Source organism: Phoca vitulina, unplaced genomic scaffold, assembly GCF_004348235.1.
Source record: "Phoca vitulina isolate PV1807 unplaced genomic scaffold, GSC_HSeal_1.0 scaffold8, whole genome shotgun sequence".
NCBI lineage: Eukaryota > Metazoa > Chordata > Mammalia > Carnivora > Phocidae > Phoca > Phoca vitulina.
In genome coordinates, this window is record NW_022589711.1 from 56,903,452 (window position 1) to 56,923,872 (window position 20,421).

General features: G+C 40.3%; 1 protein-coding gene across 1 annotated transcript; it reads right to left on the minus strand.

Moving 5' to 3' along the window:
• Positions 1 to 748: 748 nt before the first annotated feature.
• On the minus strand, positions 749 to 20,289 carry DNAJB11 (DnaJ heat shock protein family (Hsp40) member B11). The gene is made up of 10 exons (XM_032406957.1): positions 19,951 to 20,289; positions 17,189 to 17,345; positions 12,577 to 12,674; positions 10,494 to 10,626; positions 6,802 to 6,944; positions 5,750 to 5,832; positions 5,028 to 5,085; positions 3,803 to 3,914; positions 3,386 to 3,545; positions 749 to 2,630 (listed from the first exon to the last, which is right to left on the minus strand). The coding sequence occupies exons 1-10, from the start codon at positions 20,016 to 20,018 to the stop codon at positions 2,566 to 2,568; spliced, it is 1,077 nt and encodes a 358-aa protein (XP_032262848.1). The 5' UTR covers positions 20,019 to 20,289; the 3' UTR covers positions 749 to 2,565.
• Between the last annotated feature and the right edge of the window lie 132 nt (positions 20,290 to 20,421).

The following is a 20,421-nucleotide window of genomic DNA, read 5'->3' on the forward strand; positions in this document are numbered from 1 at the left end:
CTAGGAATTACCCAGTTTGGCCAGATCGTCTGAAATACCATGATCATTCTGGATTCATATGCCGCCACCAAAATTCCAGGGACAACACAAAATTCCAGGGACTACTAGCCCATGGCTAGTAGCCCATAGCTACTTCTCAGCTCAGCCAGTTCCTCTTTAAAGTGAGCCACAGTGATAAGGTCTCAGCTTGAAACTTCAGATTCACCTGAAGGTTTGTGCTTCAAAGGCCACCGAAGAAATAAAAAACTCATAGTGTGGTATTTTGTGACAGTTTGGATTTACATCCCCTTTGATCAAATTCTCTGCATGCTGGAGCAGACTGCTTGGGTTCAAATGCTGGTCCCACCACTTGTAAGCTGTGAGATGGAACTAAATTTCCTCATCCGTACACCGAGGGTAACAGTTTCCCTGCCATTTAAATGAGCTCATCCATATAAAGTACTTGAACAGAACCTGGGCCATAGTAAGCACACAATAAATATTTTTTACTCAGTAAGAAGACAACTCTTAACTGTTCCTCACTTGACAACTCTGTAATACATAGAACCTTCTGGCTGAAGAGAACATACATATGATGGTTACAACCTCCCAAGCCCAATAACCCTCTCTGCAACGTTCCTGGACAGGTGTTTATCTTTAGTCTACTTCGGAGAGAGCTAGCTGTCTCAGGGACCAGCACTCCAATCGTGGACGGCACTAACTTCTGGGAAAACAGTCATACCGTAGTATGGGCAAAAAGCTTGGGCTCTGGAGCCTGGTTTTAAGATCTCCCCATCATCTCCACCACCACCATTCTGCCCCAATGGTTTATAATGAGAAAAATCTACAGAACTTTGATACAAATCTTTCCACATTACAGTGTGCTTCAGATAAAGCTTAAAGTGAACTGAAGCTCAGTCAAATGATAAAAGAATATTCCTTTTTTAACTTCTCAAACCATGGCCGTCTGGACCATGAATTAACAGGAGTGACAAAGCCCCCATTAACATTCTTATTGTGGCAAGAACATTATCTCTATGGGGTCTTTTTAGCCAAGACTAGTAACTCTAGTTCTTAGGATGTGACTGACTCTTGCAAAAAATCTTAGAAAGAGGGGGATGAGCAAGTGCAGATAACAATCAAGAGTTCTCCTGGGCCATGGAATGTACGGGAAATGATGATTATTTCTAAAAAATGTTCGAGGTAACTCAGTACATAATGAACATCAAATGTACAAAAAGTCCACTAAACTTAAATACATATTTACATGGCTTCATTTGAATTCTATAATAGATTTCCAGCATTTCAAATAAGCCTTTTGATTTTGTTCTTTTCCTTCACAAGGGAACACCCAGTTGTACTCAAGTCCAAATAGTATCTGATTGAGGTTAAAAGTGTGCTTCTTTTCATCTTGTTCTTAACTGTTCTAAATTGATGAAATTTTCATTTTCTCCCCCTAGTCCACTCGTTTTTGTAAATCAGGGGCAAAATGCAACAAAAAGGCAAATAGCAGCACTGGCTACCTGAACAAAGGTGGGAAGCTGCCTGAACTCCACGGATGGCAGGAAGGTAGCTGCACACATCCTGCAACAGATACTGTTTGACACTATTGAACCGCTCACTAGCAGAGGCCAGAAGCCCAAACGTATACGAAGAGTAGTGTGACGGGCCTGTGGAAGAGTGAAGGAGGTTCAAAAGTCACGTGCCCTCTGACTCAGGAGCCAAAAGTAATCCGCAGGTCTACCTCACATTCATTTTCTAGACCCAGTGGTAATGCTCATTCCTAACACAAACCAAAGGCTTTTTAATCATGAGGTCAACCGAGATTGTATATGTGAAAAGTGCTTTCTAAACAGCAAAGTATCCGTATCAGATCATTCCCAAATTAAATGAGGAAATATACTTTCTCAGGAATAGTTAGATCTTTGTGTAACCTTGACTCATGTTCCCCAATCTCTAATCTACTCAGTTTCTTCAAGCTCCTTTCTAGAAGATACTATGTGTGTTTAACTGGACATGGGGACTGGATCATTACCAGCCTTTTGCAGATTTGTGTGTCCATCTTGCCTGAGGGGAGACAACCCAACTAGCCCACAGAAAGCCAGGGGGACACTGGGCGGATCAAGGGAAAGTGACCAGATGGAGACGGAAGGACAACAGGGCAGCTAAACCAACAAGAAACAGGAGTCAAGAAAAAAATAGCAACAAAATGTATTTAAAAACAGACTTCTCCAGTTGGCATTTTGAATGAAATAGCTAACAATTAACTCCAACCCTTTATATTGTGTTTCTTTTGCTCCTGGAGTCTTCTTGCGGCTTTAATTCTTGAAACTCAGGCAGCAGCACCAGACATTAAATCCCCAAAGGGAGAGGTATTATTAAACCTTTTGCTGGTCATTCTTTTCTGAACACAAATGGACAAATTCTTAAGCCCTCTTAATTCATCTCATGACAATCATTAGGAGAAAAAAATTAAGCCAAACTTGCATATTGAAAATAAGAACAAAAACACACACAAAAAAACCCCTGTAGATAATAAATATCGCTGATTCACTTATTTTAAACAAAGTCCAATTTTATTCACTCTTAATATCCTTGCAGTCCATTGTATACCTTCTGCACTGATGCTTGGTTCAGTAGCTGTTTGATACCTGAAGAAAGAGGGAACAAGTGAATTCTATCAACAAAAATGTGATTTCTCTAGAATTTAAAGAGCAGGTTTCATGGGGAGGCTCACAAAAGGCCATATGACAATGGCAGATCCCAATTAAACAAATAACTACCCATGTTCAAGTTCATTGCGTGTGGATCCCCTCCAACCCCATGGACACATATATGTCCAAGACGGCCCCTTGTCTCTTTCTCTCAGGCACACAGACCACACACCTCCCACAAAACCCTATCAAATGAGAAATGAGAAGAAGCCATCAAAATGGAAATAAAGCTCTTCAGTTGTCTTCCGTTCCTTCTTCTTTGTCCTCTTTTCAGTTTTGACTTCTTTCACCGTTCTCCTTCCTCTTCCTATTTAGGATGCACCAACTGGGCCCTTGCCTCAAGCAGCCATCGCTGATGCCACCCCTCAGCCTCTAGCCCTTCTAACGTATACCTGATCCTTCCCTTTATGGTTTGGTCCAGCTAATTTGTTTTATGTGATTCCTTTTCACATTCACACCCACACCTCGGTTTCAAAGCCCAGCTCACACAGCCTTCTGTAACATAGTGACAGAAGAATTTTGAATATCTCCTTTATAGAAAGTCAAGTTCATTTCCCGGTCCTGTGTTTGATGTCTGATGTCCCTGGAGGGTGTTGTTTCTGACCATCCTCTTTACCCGCGGTTCTCATACTCACATGCCACAGACATATACACATGCACGCACATACTCTCTCTCTCATTAGACTGCTCACCTTCTCTTGCTTCCTCTGTTAACTGTTCTTTTGGAAAATCCACATCGAAAGTGATTATCAAAGAGCCCTTGATGTTGTTGTTGTCAAAGTTGGGGAGCCCTTCTCCTTTCTTCCATAGCTTGGCTCCTGGTCTGGTGATCTTATCCCGGGAAATATGTACCTAGAAAGCAAAAGGGTATGGAACTGGACTAGGACTCTTGAAATACAACACACGGCTTCTAGTGAGCACTGGTGTCCAGAGCTCGTGTCACAGCTCAGCACAGAAGCAAGGATGAAGGGACAAGGGAAACACCATTAGGATACTGCAAGCCAAAGAAATACATTTTCAAAATAAAAAGAAAAACCAAACACGTAATCTCCAAACCACTCACATGAAGGTTTTAAAAGGACAGGAAGCAGGAAAATTGATCTGTTTACCTTGTGGCCATCCAAGTGAGTAATATCCATATCAAAGCCCACCAGAGACTCGACTAGTGAGATTGTCACATTTGTGTATAAATCATCTCCTCTCCTTTCGAATATTGGGTGTCTAAAAACAGAACAAGGTAAAAATCAAAAACTTCCATCTTTCTTTGGAAAGTGTTCAAAAAGGTTTTAGAAAAATCTTGCGAAAGGATGAATACCACCCTTTCAAACAATAAGCATTTATTAGATACTCCTTTGTGTGTAGCATTAATCAGAACTATAAAGTTGTGTAAGATTTATTAAATCCTATGCTTAAGGAGCTTATGAATCAGGAGAAGGCAAAGCACATAAGTAAAACTACGAGTAATTAGATTATAGAAAAGAGAAAGACAACTTCTGGCAGTGAGGACTGAGCAATGGGCATCGGGAACGGGTTTGGGAAGGTCTCCAGAGCTGGTCTCAAGGCCAGGTCAGCTCTAGAGATGCAGATAAGGTAGAAATGGGGGAGGGGGGGGCTGGGGTACGAGGGAATTCTGGCAAAGACCAGGACCTGAGAAGGTACCAGGTTTATTCAGGGAATAGCACATGCTCCAGTTTCTCTGGGAAGATGTGAGAAAGATAAAGTAGGTAAGGAAAGCTGGGGAAAGTCCTAGAGGAAAGTAGAAGGGGAAAGTCCTAGGCAATGGGGGCCCATTTCTCCATATTTATGTGGGAAACTTGTTCCAATGAATCCTTAGAAGCAGAGGTAATTGCTGCTTTCCAAGGTGGTAACAAGAGAGAAATAATAAACCAGAAAGTCTGAGTCCCAGGCAAAATTCCTATATAAGCAGCACTTCATGCTAAAAAGAAGCTGCATATTATATAATAGAAGGTTCTTTCTATCTAAAGTCTTCCATCCTTGTATGGTGCCATCCTTCCTCAGTCGAAATCTCAGGTCTCCTTGAGTCCCATTTGTGTTTGCCTCTCTTTTACAACTCCTTACTTGTCTTATCAATTCTTTCCTTCCAACATCTTTTGGATCTGTAGGTCCTGAGTAAATATGTTAACAGCTCAATCCTTGGCCACACCCCCAAATTTTCAGTATCGTTGTAGAGTTACAAAGGATCATTTAGGGTATGAAGGGCACGAAACAGAGGGAAAACTCTAGCAGTGTCCTGGTGGCTATCCATCTCTCTCTAATCCAACTCATCTGAAAAGTGGTGGCTAAAGAGAAGGCCTCCAAAATCCGATCACTTACTTGACAACTTTGATTCGGAACCGCAGGTCCCCTGGCTCTCCATCCACATGAGGCTCACCTAGTTAGAAGACATGATGGCATACTCTAAGTCACACAGGACACACGCTGCAAATCTATCTGTAGTTTAGGAGACGTTTTTAAAGCCACTACCTTAGGTGTGGCCTATCAAGTCTACCTGTGAGAGCAGTGTCTCTAACTGGTTATATCAAGTTTCGGATTATTAGTGAAGATCACCTGTATCTCAGGCACAGCAATAAATAACTTGACCTGTTACCTAAACAAAGAAAGATTCATTGATTTCTTGAACCTAAAGTCTTAAAGCTTCTTTTCTTTCAGAAACCTCAAAGGTGAGGTTTGAGAGCATTTTATTAATGCCAACCAGAGCTACATATCTTCTTTCATTGCTGAGTTAAAATTAATCCATTAGGGTCTGAACACCCTAAATTTTGATATAACTTAGGCTACTAGATAAAAAGTTACTAGGTAGTAACTTTTGGCCGTGATATTCTAAAGATAAACTGTAGTGCTATGGTTTAAGGTGAACATCCAGGAAGGCCATGAAAGGCTTTCTGTGCACTAAAACTGACCTGAGAATGTTGGAAATGATACATGCATTTACTACGTGGCCATTAGGATATGGTGTGAGGTGGGGGTTGCTAGTATTCACAAGCACACAGAGAACAGAGAATTATGACAGTAAAACACCAATATCAGTATTTCACCTTCTCCAATAAAGGGGTACTCCATGCCATCTCTCACCCCAGGTTCTATTTCTACCTCCAGTGTTCGTTCTTCATTCACTAGTCTGAGAGAGAGAATTTAGAAAGAAAAAAATGAAAATACAAACCAAACCCCACATACACATAATTAATTTTTTCTGTTCTATCAGAGTTGTTTCTTAAAAGACTATTCCATACCTCTTGTTGACATAGCCATTTGAGATCTATTTACATCTCCTACATGCCAAAAGCCAGGGCAAAACTACTATATATTATATAATCTTGTAACTGCTGCCTCCAAAGAAGCCCACAGTAGACTGATACTTTGAGCTGAGTGATCAGTAACAGAGAAAACTACTCACTCTTACATAAATTTGCACCTGGAAGGACAGGAATCAGAAGCAAAGTTTATCCTGATATTTCTACTGATCCCACAAATAACTGATCGAGTTTTGATATATATGAATGTACAGTTCAATTAAATAGTTATGTTTATAACATAATCAGCAAATAGTACTTCTCTAATCTGCAATGTTAGCTGGACATGTATAACTGCTCTACTATTCCAAGTAGGAAAAATGAAACATTAACATTTGCTAAGTATATTCAGAGTTAAAGGCACAGCTTATTAGTTCAGAAACACAGAAGGAGAGATTTAGAATATTTTTGGGAAAAATAAAAAGGTACATGTCTGGGACGCCTGGGTGGCTCAGTCGGTTAAGCCTCTGCCTTCGGCTCAGGTCATGATCCCAGGGTCCTGGGATCGAGTCCCGCATCGGGCTCCTTGCTCGGCGGGGAGCCTGCTTCTCCCTCTGCCTGCCTCTGTCTCTCTCTCTCTCTGATAAATAAATAAAATCTTTAAAAAAAAAAAAAAAAAGTACATGTCTTTGCTCTATCCTCTGGTGGAACATAGAGAGAGAGAGAGAGAGAGAGAGAGAGAGAGGAGGGTGTCGGGAGATAGAGGACAAAATCTCAGTATGGACCATTAGCATTTTATTAGACAAGTGAGAGGATGAAAGGGTCTCTTGGTAGAACGGAGAAGGTGCTCCACTTACTTGACATTAGGGCACTCGTCACAGACCACCTCCTGGGTCATCTGGAAGCGACCTGGGCCCAGCTGGGTAGTCCGCATCTCTTGCCGGCAGTTGCATTTTCGTTTGCCCGGAGCCTGCCTTGCCACGGGTTTATTTCTAACTACCTAAGAAGTACATAAACAACATCAGCTTCTCTCTCTGTAAAAGAGCCTTTGGTTTCCTCAACTGATCAGGGCTGCACACGTACCGGAGCTGGAACGTTCCCTTCTCTGGCAAGCTATCCCCCAGAGAGACCTAATGCTGACAGAAGCCTTTGTGGAGTTACAAATCAGCCCCCATACAGGAATGAAGCAAACGGATACTTAAATGACCCAACATCTGAAGGTGGAGAAGAGAGAGGAGATTAAGAAAGAAGAGAACCAAAAAATAATGTGTATGATATCAGCATTTCTAAGGCACAACTAAACACCACTGAGTTAAAGCAGTTCACAGAATTGCTATCTTTTAAGAAATCTGAGCTGTGCAAGCACAACCCCTGGAGAACCACGGCCTTGAAAAGCTGGTATTAGCTGCCACCATACCATTAGCTATGATAAATCTAATGAAAACACTTCCTTGTTTCAGGCAACTTGATCTAGGACTGTTTCCCACTGCTATCTCAATTCAGATACTGAACATGTGAGGGACACAATGATCATTGTAGCTGCTTGCAACCAAACACGCTGCTCCCTCCAGGTATGTGGGAACCAAGACACATGAAGAAATGTATTCCCGGTTTTGTCTGTTTCATCAGTCAAACACCTAATCACAAGGCACATGTTCATGCAGCAGGAGGACACAAATGCTTGGGAGAAAAGCCCCTTAAATACATGAAAGCCTAGGTCAACGGAATAAATGACAACAACAACAGTAATTAGAGTAGACACTCCATAGCACTTACTCTGTGCCGAGCAATGCTCTGGTCACTTTTACATATATGAACTTGTTTGATCCTCGCAACAACCTCATGGAGTAGATGTTGATACAGTCTCCATTTCAGAGGGGAAGTAATGAAGGCACAGAAAGGTTCAGGAACATGACCAAGGTCACGTAACTACTATATGGCAGAGCCAGTATCTGAAATCAGGCAGTCTAGCTCCAAAGTCTGTGCTTTAATTATTATGCTCTCTCAAGGTCATTTTTCCTTGAAAAAGAATTTTCCATGGGGTCATTTAAATGGCAAGGTCACTGACATCCTTTACAACGACTAGATTTTTGTTTAGGGACACACTAACTGCACAGAGTGATGTACACAGTGTATTAGTGATGACTGAAGACAACAGGTCTGGAGGGAACAGGGGAGCTCATTAGGTTCACCTCCTTCTCCCACCTCAACAACCTATCTTGCTTTTGAAGGAGAGACGGCCCAAATACTTTCAGTGCCCTTTCCCCCACCCTTCAGACCAAACCACAGTATTAGAAGCCAGTGCATCCTCTGTAACTGTCCAGTCCTCTTCTTTCAACTATTCAGAGCAAAATCACAACTAAAGAAAATGCTTCTTGTCAAGCAAGTATATATGCATGGGCTACTGGCTATCTGCTCCAAAATCCTCAAAAAAACTAAAAGAAGACATGGATTCCAGGAAATAATAATTATAACATTCCATTGGTTAGAAAACTCTAGAGATGGAAGGCTGTTTTGAACTGGCATGTGTACAGTGTGGCGGCTACACCTCGGGGTAGCAGCTAGTGGGGGCCACTGTGGAGAGGCGAGAGAAAAGTAGTTGAAGTTCTGCTCTCATCTCTCTCCTGAACTGCCTTGAGACAAGCACCATTTGGCCCCCTCCTGCAAAACAATAGACCCCAGACACCAAACGAAACCAAAAAAACCTCCAAGAACACAAACAAATAAAACACAGTTAAAACCACTATACAAAGGCTTGCCCCAAGACACTCTACCAGGGAAAGAGAGCTGCTGATACCCACGGGGGAAATACAAGCTCAAAGGCCAAGAAAACATCTAGACACCTGAGAAGTCCAACTATATGCCCCCCACCCCCCAGAAAAGACAACAAACTGGATAAAACATATATTTTAAGCAAATGTATTAGAGAAGACAGACCAAGAATTTAAAATAAGCATGGAAATATTTAAGGAGATAAGGAAAGACATTAGCAATAATGTAAGAAATAATATAAGGATCCATAGAGATATTATGTTTAAAAACATGAATTGAAATAAAAACACAGCCAATGGGATATTATTAGGATGGACATAGTTGAAGACTGTAGTGAGCCAGAAACAAAATGGGCACTCTCCTAGAGGAAGCAGGGAAGGCTAAAGAACTAGAATAGTTTTGTTTTTTGCTTTGTTTTTTGTTTTTTTTTTTAATATTTAAAAGAAAGTTAAGAGCAGATAGAAGGAGAAATGCCAATAAAGAGGATTATGTATTTGAAAAAATAGTGGAGATAAATTTTCCAGAACTAAAAAGGGATGAATAACCTCAAATGAAAAGATCCCAAAGTTCCAGTAGAAACTACAGGTAACTTGTTTTCTGATTTTAGGGCAGTAAAGAATTTCTTAAACAAGACACAAAAACTAACCATAAAAGTAAAGACTGATAATTTGGTCATGTTAAAATTAATTACTTCTGTTCATTTTAAATAAATCTTCAATATAATGAAAACACAAGTTACAAACTGACTGGATATATTTAGCCAACAAAAGTTAATAGTAAAAATAAACTATTCTTAGGAATCAATAAAAAAGGGGCAAAAAAAAATATGGGCAAAATATGAACAGATATTGCACAAGAGAGGAAACAAATATGGCCACTAAATATATGAAGGTGTCTATCCTAATTATGAACTGAGAAAATGCAAATCAAGACCACAATGAGATAACATTTCTTCCCACCTGATGGGCAAAAATTGAGAAATCTAATAATTCACAGTCTTAGAGAGGTGGCAGATCTATAGGATCTCTTATAAACTGCTGGTGGAAGTGCTGGTAGTAATCAACTGAAAAAACAATATGGAATCACCTTGTACAAATCAACATTGGTTCATATTACCCAGCAATTCCACCCTTCTGTATATACACCCAAGAGAAATTCTTGCTCACATGCACCTGGATATATGTACAATATGTTCATAAAAGCACTGTTAGGAAGTGAAAAAAAAAGTCTGGAAATAACCTACATGCCTACTGATACAATGTTGTCATGATAAAATTCTGTTCAGCAGAATTACAGTGACAGCAACAGGCACCAATCACTAACATAATAGTGAGTGAAAGAAGACGCCAGTCCCAGGAGATAAGGTATGGTATGACACCATTTTTACACAGTCAAAAACAATAAAAATACAACAATACATTATTCAGGTATTCATACATATATAATACAACAAAGAAACAAGAGTCACAAGGGAACAGTAAGGACAAAACTCAGGATAGTAGCTAGCTATGAAGGGAGGCAGAGGAATGGAGGAGGGAAGTAGCATGGAGTAGACATAAGTGGTGGTCTTCTTGTAGTTAGTTCTTGGGCTGGGCGATGAGTTCATGAAACAATAACTGTGTATCATGGAACCGAGGATTATGATTAACTCAACTCGGTACATCTGGTCACTCTCCCGACTCCCAAAAGACAGAGAAGGTACTCAGAAATTTCTTGTTTTCAGTCAAAAGAACAACTTCTGGGAGTTAATATGAATAGCTGTATTGTTTGAACTTACTTCCACAAAATTTCCTGCATATACTTCTTCCAAAGTGACTTCTAGATCTACAATAATATCACTGCCTCTTGGAATATTCCTGTCTTGCTGACGAGGAGTTCCTCCAAACATGAAACCAAAATCTCCAAAGAAGCTGTGGATAAGTGTAAAATCATCAGGAAAAGAAAGCAGAGTTCATGTCTTCAATTATTTAGTTTTCTTCACATGGCTACAATATTGTGTCCTACCTACATATTGTATAAAACCTGACATTTTTAATACATTGGGAGTCATACATCATACACAACTTTTAATTAATACAGTATCAACTATATTGTCCCCTGCCACAAAAAAATTTTCCTTTTAATAAATATTGTCCAGGCATATGGTAAAGTGCATAAATACAGTGTGCCGATGAATTCAAAGTTGGGCTTAATCAATAATAATAATCTGTTTTAGTATCGAGGGATATCAGGATATAATGGACTTATTGAGAAAGGGCACAGTATATATAAACTCAAGTAATGCTGACTCTAATGGTAATTTTGAACATTTGTAGTGTTCACTTTGTATATTTAGGAACTAGCTTTAGTTAAGGAAGCTACTGTTCTGTATAAAACTCTTGGGTACAGAATTAAAGAAGCTAAAAAAGCATCAGCCTTAGTAGAATTCTGGACCTTAAGAAAAAGGAAGTTCTGTTCTCTACAGAACCAAAATCAATTTTTGTAAGTAACAAAAGCATCACTTTGAATTAATACAAACAATGACCTTCAAATGTGCAGCTGTTCCTAATCTTAACGTTAATTTTTGATGTTAAGAAGCCTCAGATGTGGGGTCCCTGGGTGGCTCAGTCGTTAAGCGTCTGCCTTCGGCTTAGGTCATGATCCCAGGGTCCTGGGATCGAGCCCCGCATCGGGTTCCCTGCTCAGCGGGAAGTCTGCTTCTCCCTCTCCCTCTCCCCCCTGCTTGTGTTCCCTCTCTTGCTGTGTCTCTCTCTGTCAAATAAATAAATAAAATCTTAAAAAAAAAAACAAAAAAAAAAGAAGCCTCAGATGTTAGCACAGTGATGACAACTAGGTAACTCCCTCCCACCCACCAACCAATCTTGGTGAATAGATTCCCTGAATCTTAAACAAAAACAGAGAGGGAGGATTTGCAGGGGGTAGGGGGGCAGGTGGTTGGTACAGATGGGAGCATTCTCTTTCTGGTATCACTTCTAATAGCCAAAGGGAACAGGACACTTTCCTAGTAGGCTAAAACAACCAAATCAATCCTGGCGAAGAAAAGGATTTCCTAATCATATTACTCACACATCTTCACAAGGCCTTAAAAAACTACCGTCACCCCCAAATACTAAATGGGGGAAACCACTGTATGCAACAGTGATTCTTACCTCCTTTGGGAAAGGGTTCACAAAACCCTTTAAGAATCTGAAGAAAGCAATAAACCCTCTCTCCATAGGAAAGCATACTCGAACATTTTTTTGTTTATAACTTCATTTGAAACCCCAGATTAAGATCTTATATGGCATCATCAGGGCATACAGAAATTCAATAAAGAGGGGTTCAAAGAGCGTGAGGGAAAGGTGTGTATTATTCCAGCCATTTAGCACTCCCAGAAAGTCATGTGCAACAGGAGATAAAGAGTCTCTACCCTAATTCCTTCTACCAATGCTGATTACCATAACTGTCCCTTTCTTGTTGATAGAATGAAAAAGAGGCAATTTTGGGTATGGGAGTAGGAATTTCTCTCTCTCTCTGCTTATAAGAATTTTATGCATTAACGGTTTGCAGAGTCTAAGACAGAAAGAGACAGCATATAGTGGTTTCCAACATACAGGGCCCCCAACACTGTCAGGGTAATTTGATTGATATGGTGAGCTGGATGGACAGCACTTTCAGTGCTACCTGTCTTTTTTGGAACTTTATGAAAATAGAAGAATGCATTCCCACAGGGAGGAGGAGGATTGACCTTTGGTCAAGAATCAGTTGAGTTTTATTCTTCATCAAAAGCTTCTGAACAAGGGAGCAAGGATATACCTTTAATAATCATCCAATGATCCATTCTCAGATACTAACACTTTGCAGATGGGCAAATTACTTACTGAGAAAAAATGTCTCCATGGGAGCTCTGATGACCATCTTTTAATCCCTCTTCACCATAAGTATCATATTGTTTCCGTTTCTCACTATCTGACAGAACCTGGGGACAAAAGCGAGTTGAGGAAAAGATTAAGAGTTGGTTATATGCGATTAAAGTACATTCATATTTATGCTTTTTTTTTAAACTCTGATACTGTGTCTAAGATTTTTGTGGAATGCAGTTTTCATTATGTATGGCATTAAGGCACATATATATTTTCTTTAGCAGACTAAATTCTTTGATGCGCTGTTCATTTTGGAACTTCCACAGTGCTCAATTCATGTCTTTACCAAAATTGGCCTAGTCACATAAAAATCGTATCTGAGATTAGCAATGTGGCTGTGAAGGGGAGGGCAGCAACAGGAAAGAGGTGAGATGAATTCCTCAGGTTTACTTCCCATGCAGCTTGATTCTTGTGCTTGTGCTGTTCACCTCTATGAGACAGTAGCTCTCTGAACCATAGACTAGGATATGACTATGACAGACTATCATTAGTGATAGAAGCAGTAAAATGGGACAGCCTTAAAATCGGTTCAGGCCTACATGTCCACACCATATAGGTGCCTCCCCCCATACACATTAGGAGACTGACAGGTCAAGGGAATCAAATGATAGGCCCTTCAGAAAGGTCTATACTGCTATATTTTCATATTCCCTTTTCCATTTTTGGGGTATGTAGAAATCCTTTTGTAGAAGAATGCTGTCTGCCATATATATTTAAGCTTGTAACCTTCTGAGTCTGAATTACAGAGAGTAAAACAAACAAAGAAACCACTGCTCTATGAAGACTGCTCAAGGACAATTTCACAGCTTGAAAAGATAGGGCCCATTCCATTTATAATACTGAAGAATATAAAAACAAAATAAGCTTCCGTACTCTTTAAAATCTGCTTTCAACATGCCAAAAAAAGTAAAAGCTTCCCACATATATAATTTTGACAACTAAATAATTTTATACTTTGTTATTTTAAATCTCCTATTTAGACGGCAGATTAAAGGGGAAAGTTATTTCAAACCGATACTTGCACTGGCTCAGGAAAAGAGAGGCTGGAAGTAGATGGAGCTTGTTGACTCAGCAAAAGAAAGGGTAGACCTGCCTGGCATATATAAACAGGACACACTTTTGGCTCTGGGCTGAATGATGTGTAAGGAGCCATTGCAAAAATGTTCTTTTTCTAAATTTATCTTAAATGTTACAAGAAATTGAGTGTATGAGAGAGAGCATTCTTTTTTTTTTTAAGATTTTATTTATTTGTGAGAGAGAGAGAGAGAGAGAGAATGAGAGCACACAAGCAGGGGAAGTGGCAGGCAGAGGGAGAAGCAGACTCTTCACCAAGCAAGGAGCCTAATGCGCAACTCGATCCCAGGACCCTGGGATCATGCCCTGAGCCGAAGGCAGATGCTTAACTGACTGAACCACCCATGCGTCCTGAGAGAGAGCATTCTTAAAAGCAGAGACAAATGGGTTAGTTCAGAAGTGACCAGAGTACTTGACTAAAGGCACTATGATAGTTCACATGAAAGGAGTATTTTGGTAAATATCCTAAAAAAAAATTAGCTACATCAGGGAAGTAGAAATGGGCAGAGTTAACTTAAAAAAAAAAAAAAAAAACCAAAACTCTTATTATTAAATCTGGACTTCCAATATTTTTACTTTCAAGTCTCCTGTGGTCTTATCCTGACAAAGAAATGAACCCCACATTTGGGTCTATAAAAAACACCACTTCAAAACCCCCAAACAGGGACACCTGGGTGGCTCAATGGCTTAAGTGTCTGCCTTTGGCTCAGGTCACAATCTCTGGGTCCTGGGACTGAGTCCCTTGTCGGCCTCCTTGCTCAGTGGGGAATCTGCTTCTCCCTCCAGCTGCCACTCCCCCTGCTTGTGTGCTCTCTGACAAATAAGTAAATAAAATCTTTCACACACACACACACACACAAAATAAAACCCCCAAAGACTATTTTAAAGTCAGCCTCTTTATGAAAAGCAGAGGCTCCTGGAATAACCACCCCCAAAACTATCCTTAAAGTTATTTATTATAATTCACTTCCTCCTCAGTTTTCTTCTGTCCAAGGAATGCAATTTTATTCCATGGTCTTGGAAACTATTTTATTTTCAAGAGAAAATAAAGGTTCTTAGATGATTGGCCAATCAACCCAGAGTCTCAACTAATTAAAATGCCAGCAGTAATCCCAATTCAGTAGAGAAGACAGATTTGTATTCACAAAAGACTCTTCAAGTTAACTGGGATTTTGATTTGTGAACACTAATTTATCTAAGGACCAAAGGCAATGAAGTGAGTGATACAAAGAAAAAAGAAAATTTGAACTAGTGATGAGAAAGGTTCTTAGAGTTAAATAAACTGCAATCTCATGAATGATTTATGTATAGCCTGCTTAGGTCATAGTTAAAGAACCTGGTATACTCTAAATATTTTTCTTTTCTTTTTTTTTTTAGAGACACAGAGAGAGAATGAGTGAACATCAAGTGGTGGCTAAGGGGCAGAGGGCGAGGGAGACAGAATCCCAAGCAGGCTCCACACTCAGCATGAAGTCCAATGCGGAGGCTCTATCCCATGACCCTGAGATCATGACCTGAGCTGAAATCAAGAGTCGGATGCTCAACTAAACCACCCATGTGCCCCAACATGGTAGACTCTTTAAAGAACATGACAAATTCTTAGCAACAGCTTCCCTAAAAAATATTTTGGACTATTGGGTTCCTAGCAAAAAAGGGAGTATTTATGGGAAAATAGTGCAAAATATGGAATCCATATTATAACAAGAACCAAAATGTTACATATAATTTAAGAGAGTCCACCAACGCTATCAAGTTTATTTATGGGCCCTAGGTTAGGAATTTCAGTCCTATAGGATCCCTAAAAGTGTCAATAGAAGAAAGGGGAACCCTATTAGCTCTAGGTTTCCCCTACGTATAAATCAGTTTTAGTTCAGTGGATTCTTTAATCTAGGCTTTGGGATCCCTTCTTTTGGGGTTTTTCCCACTACTAAAATATTTTTCAAATCTGGTTCCAGCCTTCTCACTATCCAGGGTTTTAACTTGAATTCAGAAGTTTTAGCTCCATAACTTTCAGAGTTAAATTATTTTTTCCTGTGCCCTCTTAGAAAATGGGAATGTTATCCCTAGAGTGATAACATTGTAATGTATAACTGAAATCTGTTAAGAAAGCAGAATTTAAATGTTCTCACCATAAAAAGAAACAAGTGAGGTGCTGGATGTGTTATTAATTACATGGGCAGAGTCCTTTCACAATGTATACATATATCAAATCATCACGATATACACTTTAAACATCATATAATTTTGTCAGTTATACCTCAATAAGGCTGAAACCCCTCCCCCGCTGGATCTCTTATTCTAGTTCTAGAGGAAAAGTGAATTGCAACACAAAATAGCTACCTCCTAATCTAACAGACGAAAGATTATTAGAATTTATTTGTGAGATTTTTTCACCATAGTGTTGAAAGAATCTGTGTACAACAGTTTTCCAAATAGTAAATAATTTATTAAGCATTCAATAAATATTCCTCGGTGTAATTAAAAATAAAAAAAAAAGGGGCGCCTGGGTGGCTCAGTCGTTAAGCGTCTGCCTTCGGCTCAGGTCATGATCCCAGAGTCCTGGGATCGAGCCCCGCATCAGGCTCCCTGCTCCGCGGGAAGTCTGCTTCTCCCTCTCCCACTCCCCCTGCTTGTGTTCCCTCTCTCGCTGTACCTCTCTCTGTCAAATAAATAAAAAAAATTTTAAAAAAAAAAAAAAAAAAAGAAAATGGGAATAAGAATATGCCCAGCTCTACTATATTTCATGGTATCCTAGTGCAGATTAAATGAGATGATACTGATGAAAGTGTCTTCATCTCCTGATTAGAGCCTACAAATTACAAACTGTAGCTGTGTTTTGTTTGATCTGCACAAAAAAGAAATTTTTAAATTGAATTAGTTACCAACATTTTCCAATCAAAAGAATTACAGAAAAATCTGGATTTCCACTTCTCTTGAAAAATTACATGATCTGGCAACACCATGTTTCCATTTGTACATGGCAAAAACTGGCTGGGGTTGAGTAACAGCTGTTCCCTTGGAAATGGGCAAGAAGGCTTCAGTTTGTCACAGTCCTCATCAATCCCTGTTGATTCCCAACATGGAGGCAGAATATTCACTGTCATGTTTTATCTTATAACTGCCCTGCATGTTGTGTGTCTGATCCATGTAAACATGTTGATTTGCAATCCTCATTTAGATTTTGTTTCTATTTCTGGCTCTAGCTCCCAAACTGATTGAATGATGATCAATCTACTCATTAATCTATCAATCTTTCTTTCTTTCTTTCATCTTTTTCACCTTACTCTCCTTAATCAAACAAAAACTAATATGAAAAAATTAGGAAATAGCATATACTAACATTAATATACAATATAGCAGCAAACACTACTTTTACTTTTATCTATTGCCTATTCTTAAAAAGAAGTGACCTGAAGGAAAGGAGTGTTACTCTGTGTTACACTGACTTTTCTCTATCCGTAGGCTTTATTCATACTTCATCTTTTTCCCAACTCACCTCATAAGCAGCACCTAGATCCTGGAATTTCTCCTGAGCTCGAGGATCATCAGGGTTCCGGTCAGGATGAAGCTGTAGCGCTAGTTTCCTGTAGGCCTTTTTAATGTCTTTTATAGAGGCACTGCGAGGCACCCCTAAGATCTTATAGAAATCTCGCCTGGGGAATAGGGAGGAGGAGAGGGTACTTCATTAAAGAGTTATACATCACATTTTTAAAAGTGAAATTTTTTCCTTTACATTTAGGTTTGTGTATGAGCAAACAGGTAGGAAAATGAAGGTATACATGTGACACACAAAAAAGAATGACTAAAAAGAGAACACATCAGAATTTGTAATGAGTCTTATATATTGAAGTAGTCACAATGAGAGGCTATGCACTTTTTGAACTTTGCCAGAATTATTCAAAACATCTGTGGTACGCTTCTCTTAGAACTACCTTCAGGCAAGAAAACTATTTTATTTATGGTCACATGTTATTTTCAACCAATAACCGTATAATCAAATTAACTCTCTCCTTTTTCCTTCCCTCTATTAGTGACTTCAAATGATTTCTGGCTGTTTCCAAAGGTCAAATAAAAACCAAAGGATGATTTTCTTTATCCAAAAAGATTACATCACATGAATGTTCTAATAGTAGCTTTGTTTGGAATGTTAAACATGAAGTGCCTGAAATTAACTTGAGAGGTTAACATAGAGGTTAAGCCAAAACCTAGTAAGAACCCCGAAGAAAGAATAACATCCATTTGGAGTTATTTTGCTAAAAGTGAGAGAAAATATCAATCTTGCATTCATTGCTAGTGGTTATACTGGTTTCTCTTGGTCAAGTCTTAATTATAGACAGCTGCTGAAGCCCATATGCAGGAGCCTAAAAGTCTCAGCAGCTACAAATATACATATGGCATGAGCTGGGAGATAAGGTACAGATTCACCGACCTCCTTGCAAGGGACTATGCTGGAACCAAATTAATTATAAAAGGAATCTTTGCAAGAAGGACCAATGAATGGAACAGACTATAATAAACTTTCAGGTCAGGGACTGTAGTCCACAGAAGACATCAACAAATAATCGTTGAATGAAATGAATAAATAAGCATGCTCACAAAAACCTATTCCTTTTGCCAGAGTCACTTTAGCCATCAAAAATTACTCTGAAAATGCATTTCTCAACGCAGGGGATGGGAAAGTTGTTCACAATGGACATGCCAATGTAGTAGCGACGGTGATTTTAAAATGCAGTGGGGATAAAATGCATTGGGGTGCCAGGTGATATAAGACGGAACACTGAAAAAATGATTTCATAAGCTCTTAGTCCCATTTTGGAAAGTCATTTAATCATTTCAGGAATAAGTTTGAAAAATTATCACCCCCAAGGGATTCCATGAGACTTAATTAGATGCTTTATCCTCCCCTCCAAAATTTGCAAACACCCTTGAGATCTCTTGAGACAAGGACTAAATAAATCAAAAGGTTCACTAAAATTAATAACAAAAGAGCTGTTTAAAGAATGAGGCTTACTTAGAATATGCTTAATATAAAAATGGCTAAGTAACAGCCCAGAAAAATCAGGGAAAAGATGGCTGGCATAGTTCAGCATCAATATTACAGTTCCCAAAAGACTTCTTTATAAAAAGGCTGACATTTAAAGCTACAGAATTAACAATATTCATACTGACATTTTGTTTAAACATCTTAGGGTATGTGTTGCTTTAAGTGAAGGACTGACAAAAACATACTAAGAAAAACAATAGAGCATTACCTAGAAAAAATTAATTTTTTTTAGCAATTTAAAATGTTTCACAAGGAAAAAAAAATGACAACAAAGTTTAAGCATATATGCACAGGGAAAAAGACTTTTAAGAAATAACAAGCACTTTAAAGTTTAAAGCTTTGCTAAGTAGCATCTCCTCCAGTTAGAGAAATGTAGGAATTATTAGAAGCTAAGACTTCCCCACATTCAAAAATATGAGCCTGGCATATCATATCCTGTGGTCACCAGGCTTTAGGATCATGGATCTAAAAGGTTGGAAGAATCCTTAAGAGTTCAGGTGGTCCTACTCCCTTCATAGAGGGGGCACCTTATTATCTTCACGTTACAGATGAGAATTTAGGTGGTTCCTACAGAGGCACAGAATTTGTATGTGGGGTGGGGATGGGTGGTCTTGAATTCTACCTCACTACCTGTTGGTGAAGTGTTCTTCGCGTTCATAAGGTCATAAAGCTTCTCAAGAATGTACCATGGCGAGAGACAGTGAAGCATGATGACAGCTATACACTGAATTATCTCAAGAAGCTGGGAAATATAAGAACTCTCCAAAGAGTCTGCCTTGCTCCTCAACCCAATTTCCTTCAGTCCCAGCATGGCTTCCCTACCTGTTCTTACTTCCTCACTCAGCCTCGCATCATAACCACCCACTTTAATATCAGCCCCCCCAGTGGCTTGTTGCAGGCTCAAACATTGTATGGTCCTCTTCTACAGCTCAGCAGCAACCCCACCCCCACGGTGCGTCTGGCGCTGCATCCAAATTCGACTCCTTTGGGCAAATCTAGCTCTAAGGGCCTCTGGACCTAAGCCCCTCTCACTCGTGCCACCCACTGCTCTCCTCTCCACCCCGCTAGCCTGGCCCACACGACCCATTCTTCTGCCCCCACCGCCTCACCTCAGCAACGCCCCTCTCCACTCCCTCGGTCTGGCAATGCTCCCTCATCCCCAGCCTAGACTGACAGACTCACGGGCCCCGTGCCCGCGGGTGCCTGTTCCTCACCCGGCGATCACGGCCCCGAGGAGGTACAGCAGCAACAGGCAGAAGGTGCCCAGGTTCTGCGGGGCCATGGTTTCTCTGTGCCGGTCCCTAGCCCACGCGCTCCTCACAGCCTCCGCCGCCGCCGCGTCGGCTCACCAGACCACCCGGCGCTGAGAGGCCGCCTCACACCGGGGTCTCCTCCTTGGTCCGGAGCGACAGCTAGCTCGCCCCCTCCTCTGCCCAGTCCACTTCCCGGGAGTCCCGAGTCCCCGTGAGAGAAGCCCCCAGCAAGCGAGAGCCAATCGCTGCCCGGGACATCACACGCGGCCGGCGCCTCGCAGCCAATCAGCGCAGTACACTTCACCTCCGAGGCGGCGCGGGCGGCCAGTTAGGCCCCCGAATTGCAGCCGCAGCTCCGGGCCAATTAGAGGAGGAAACGTCAGAGAGTCGCGCCGCCGCAGGAATCCGCTCTGCCCCGGTAGCCGCGAGTCG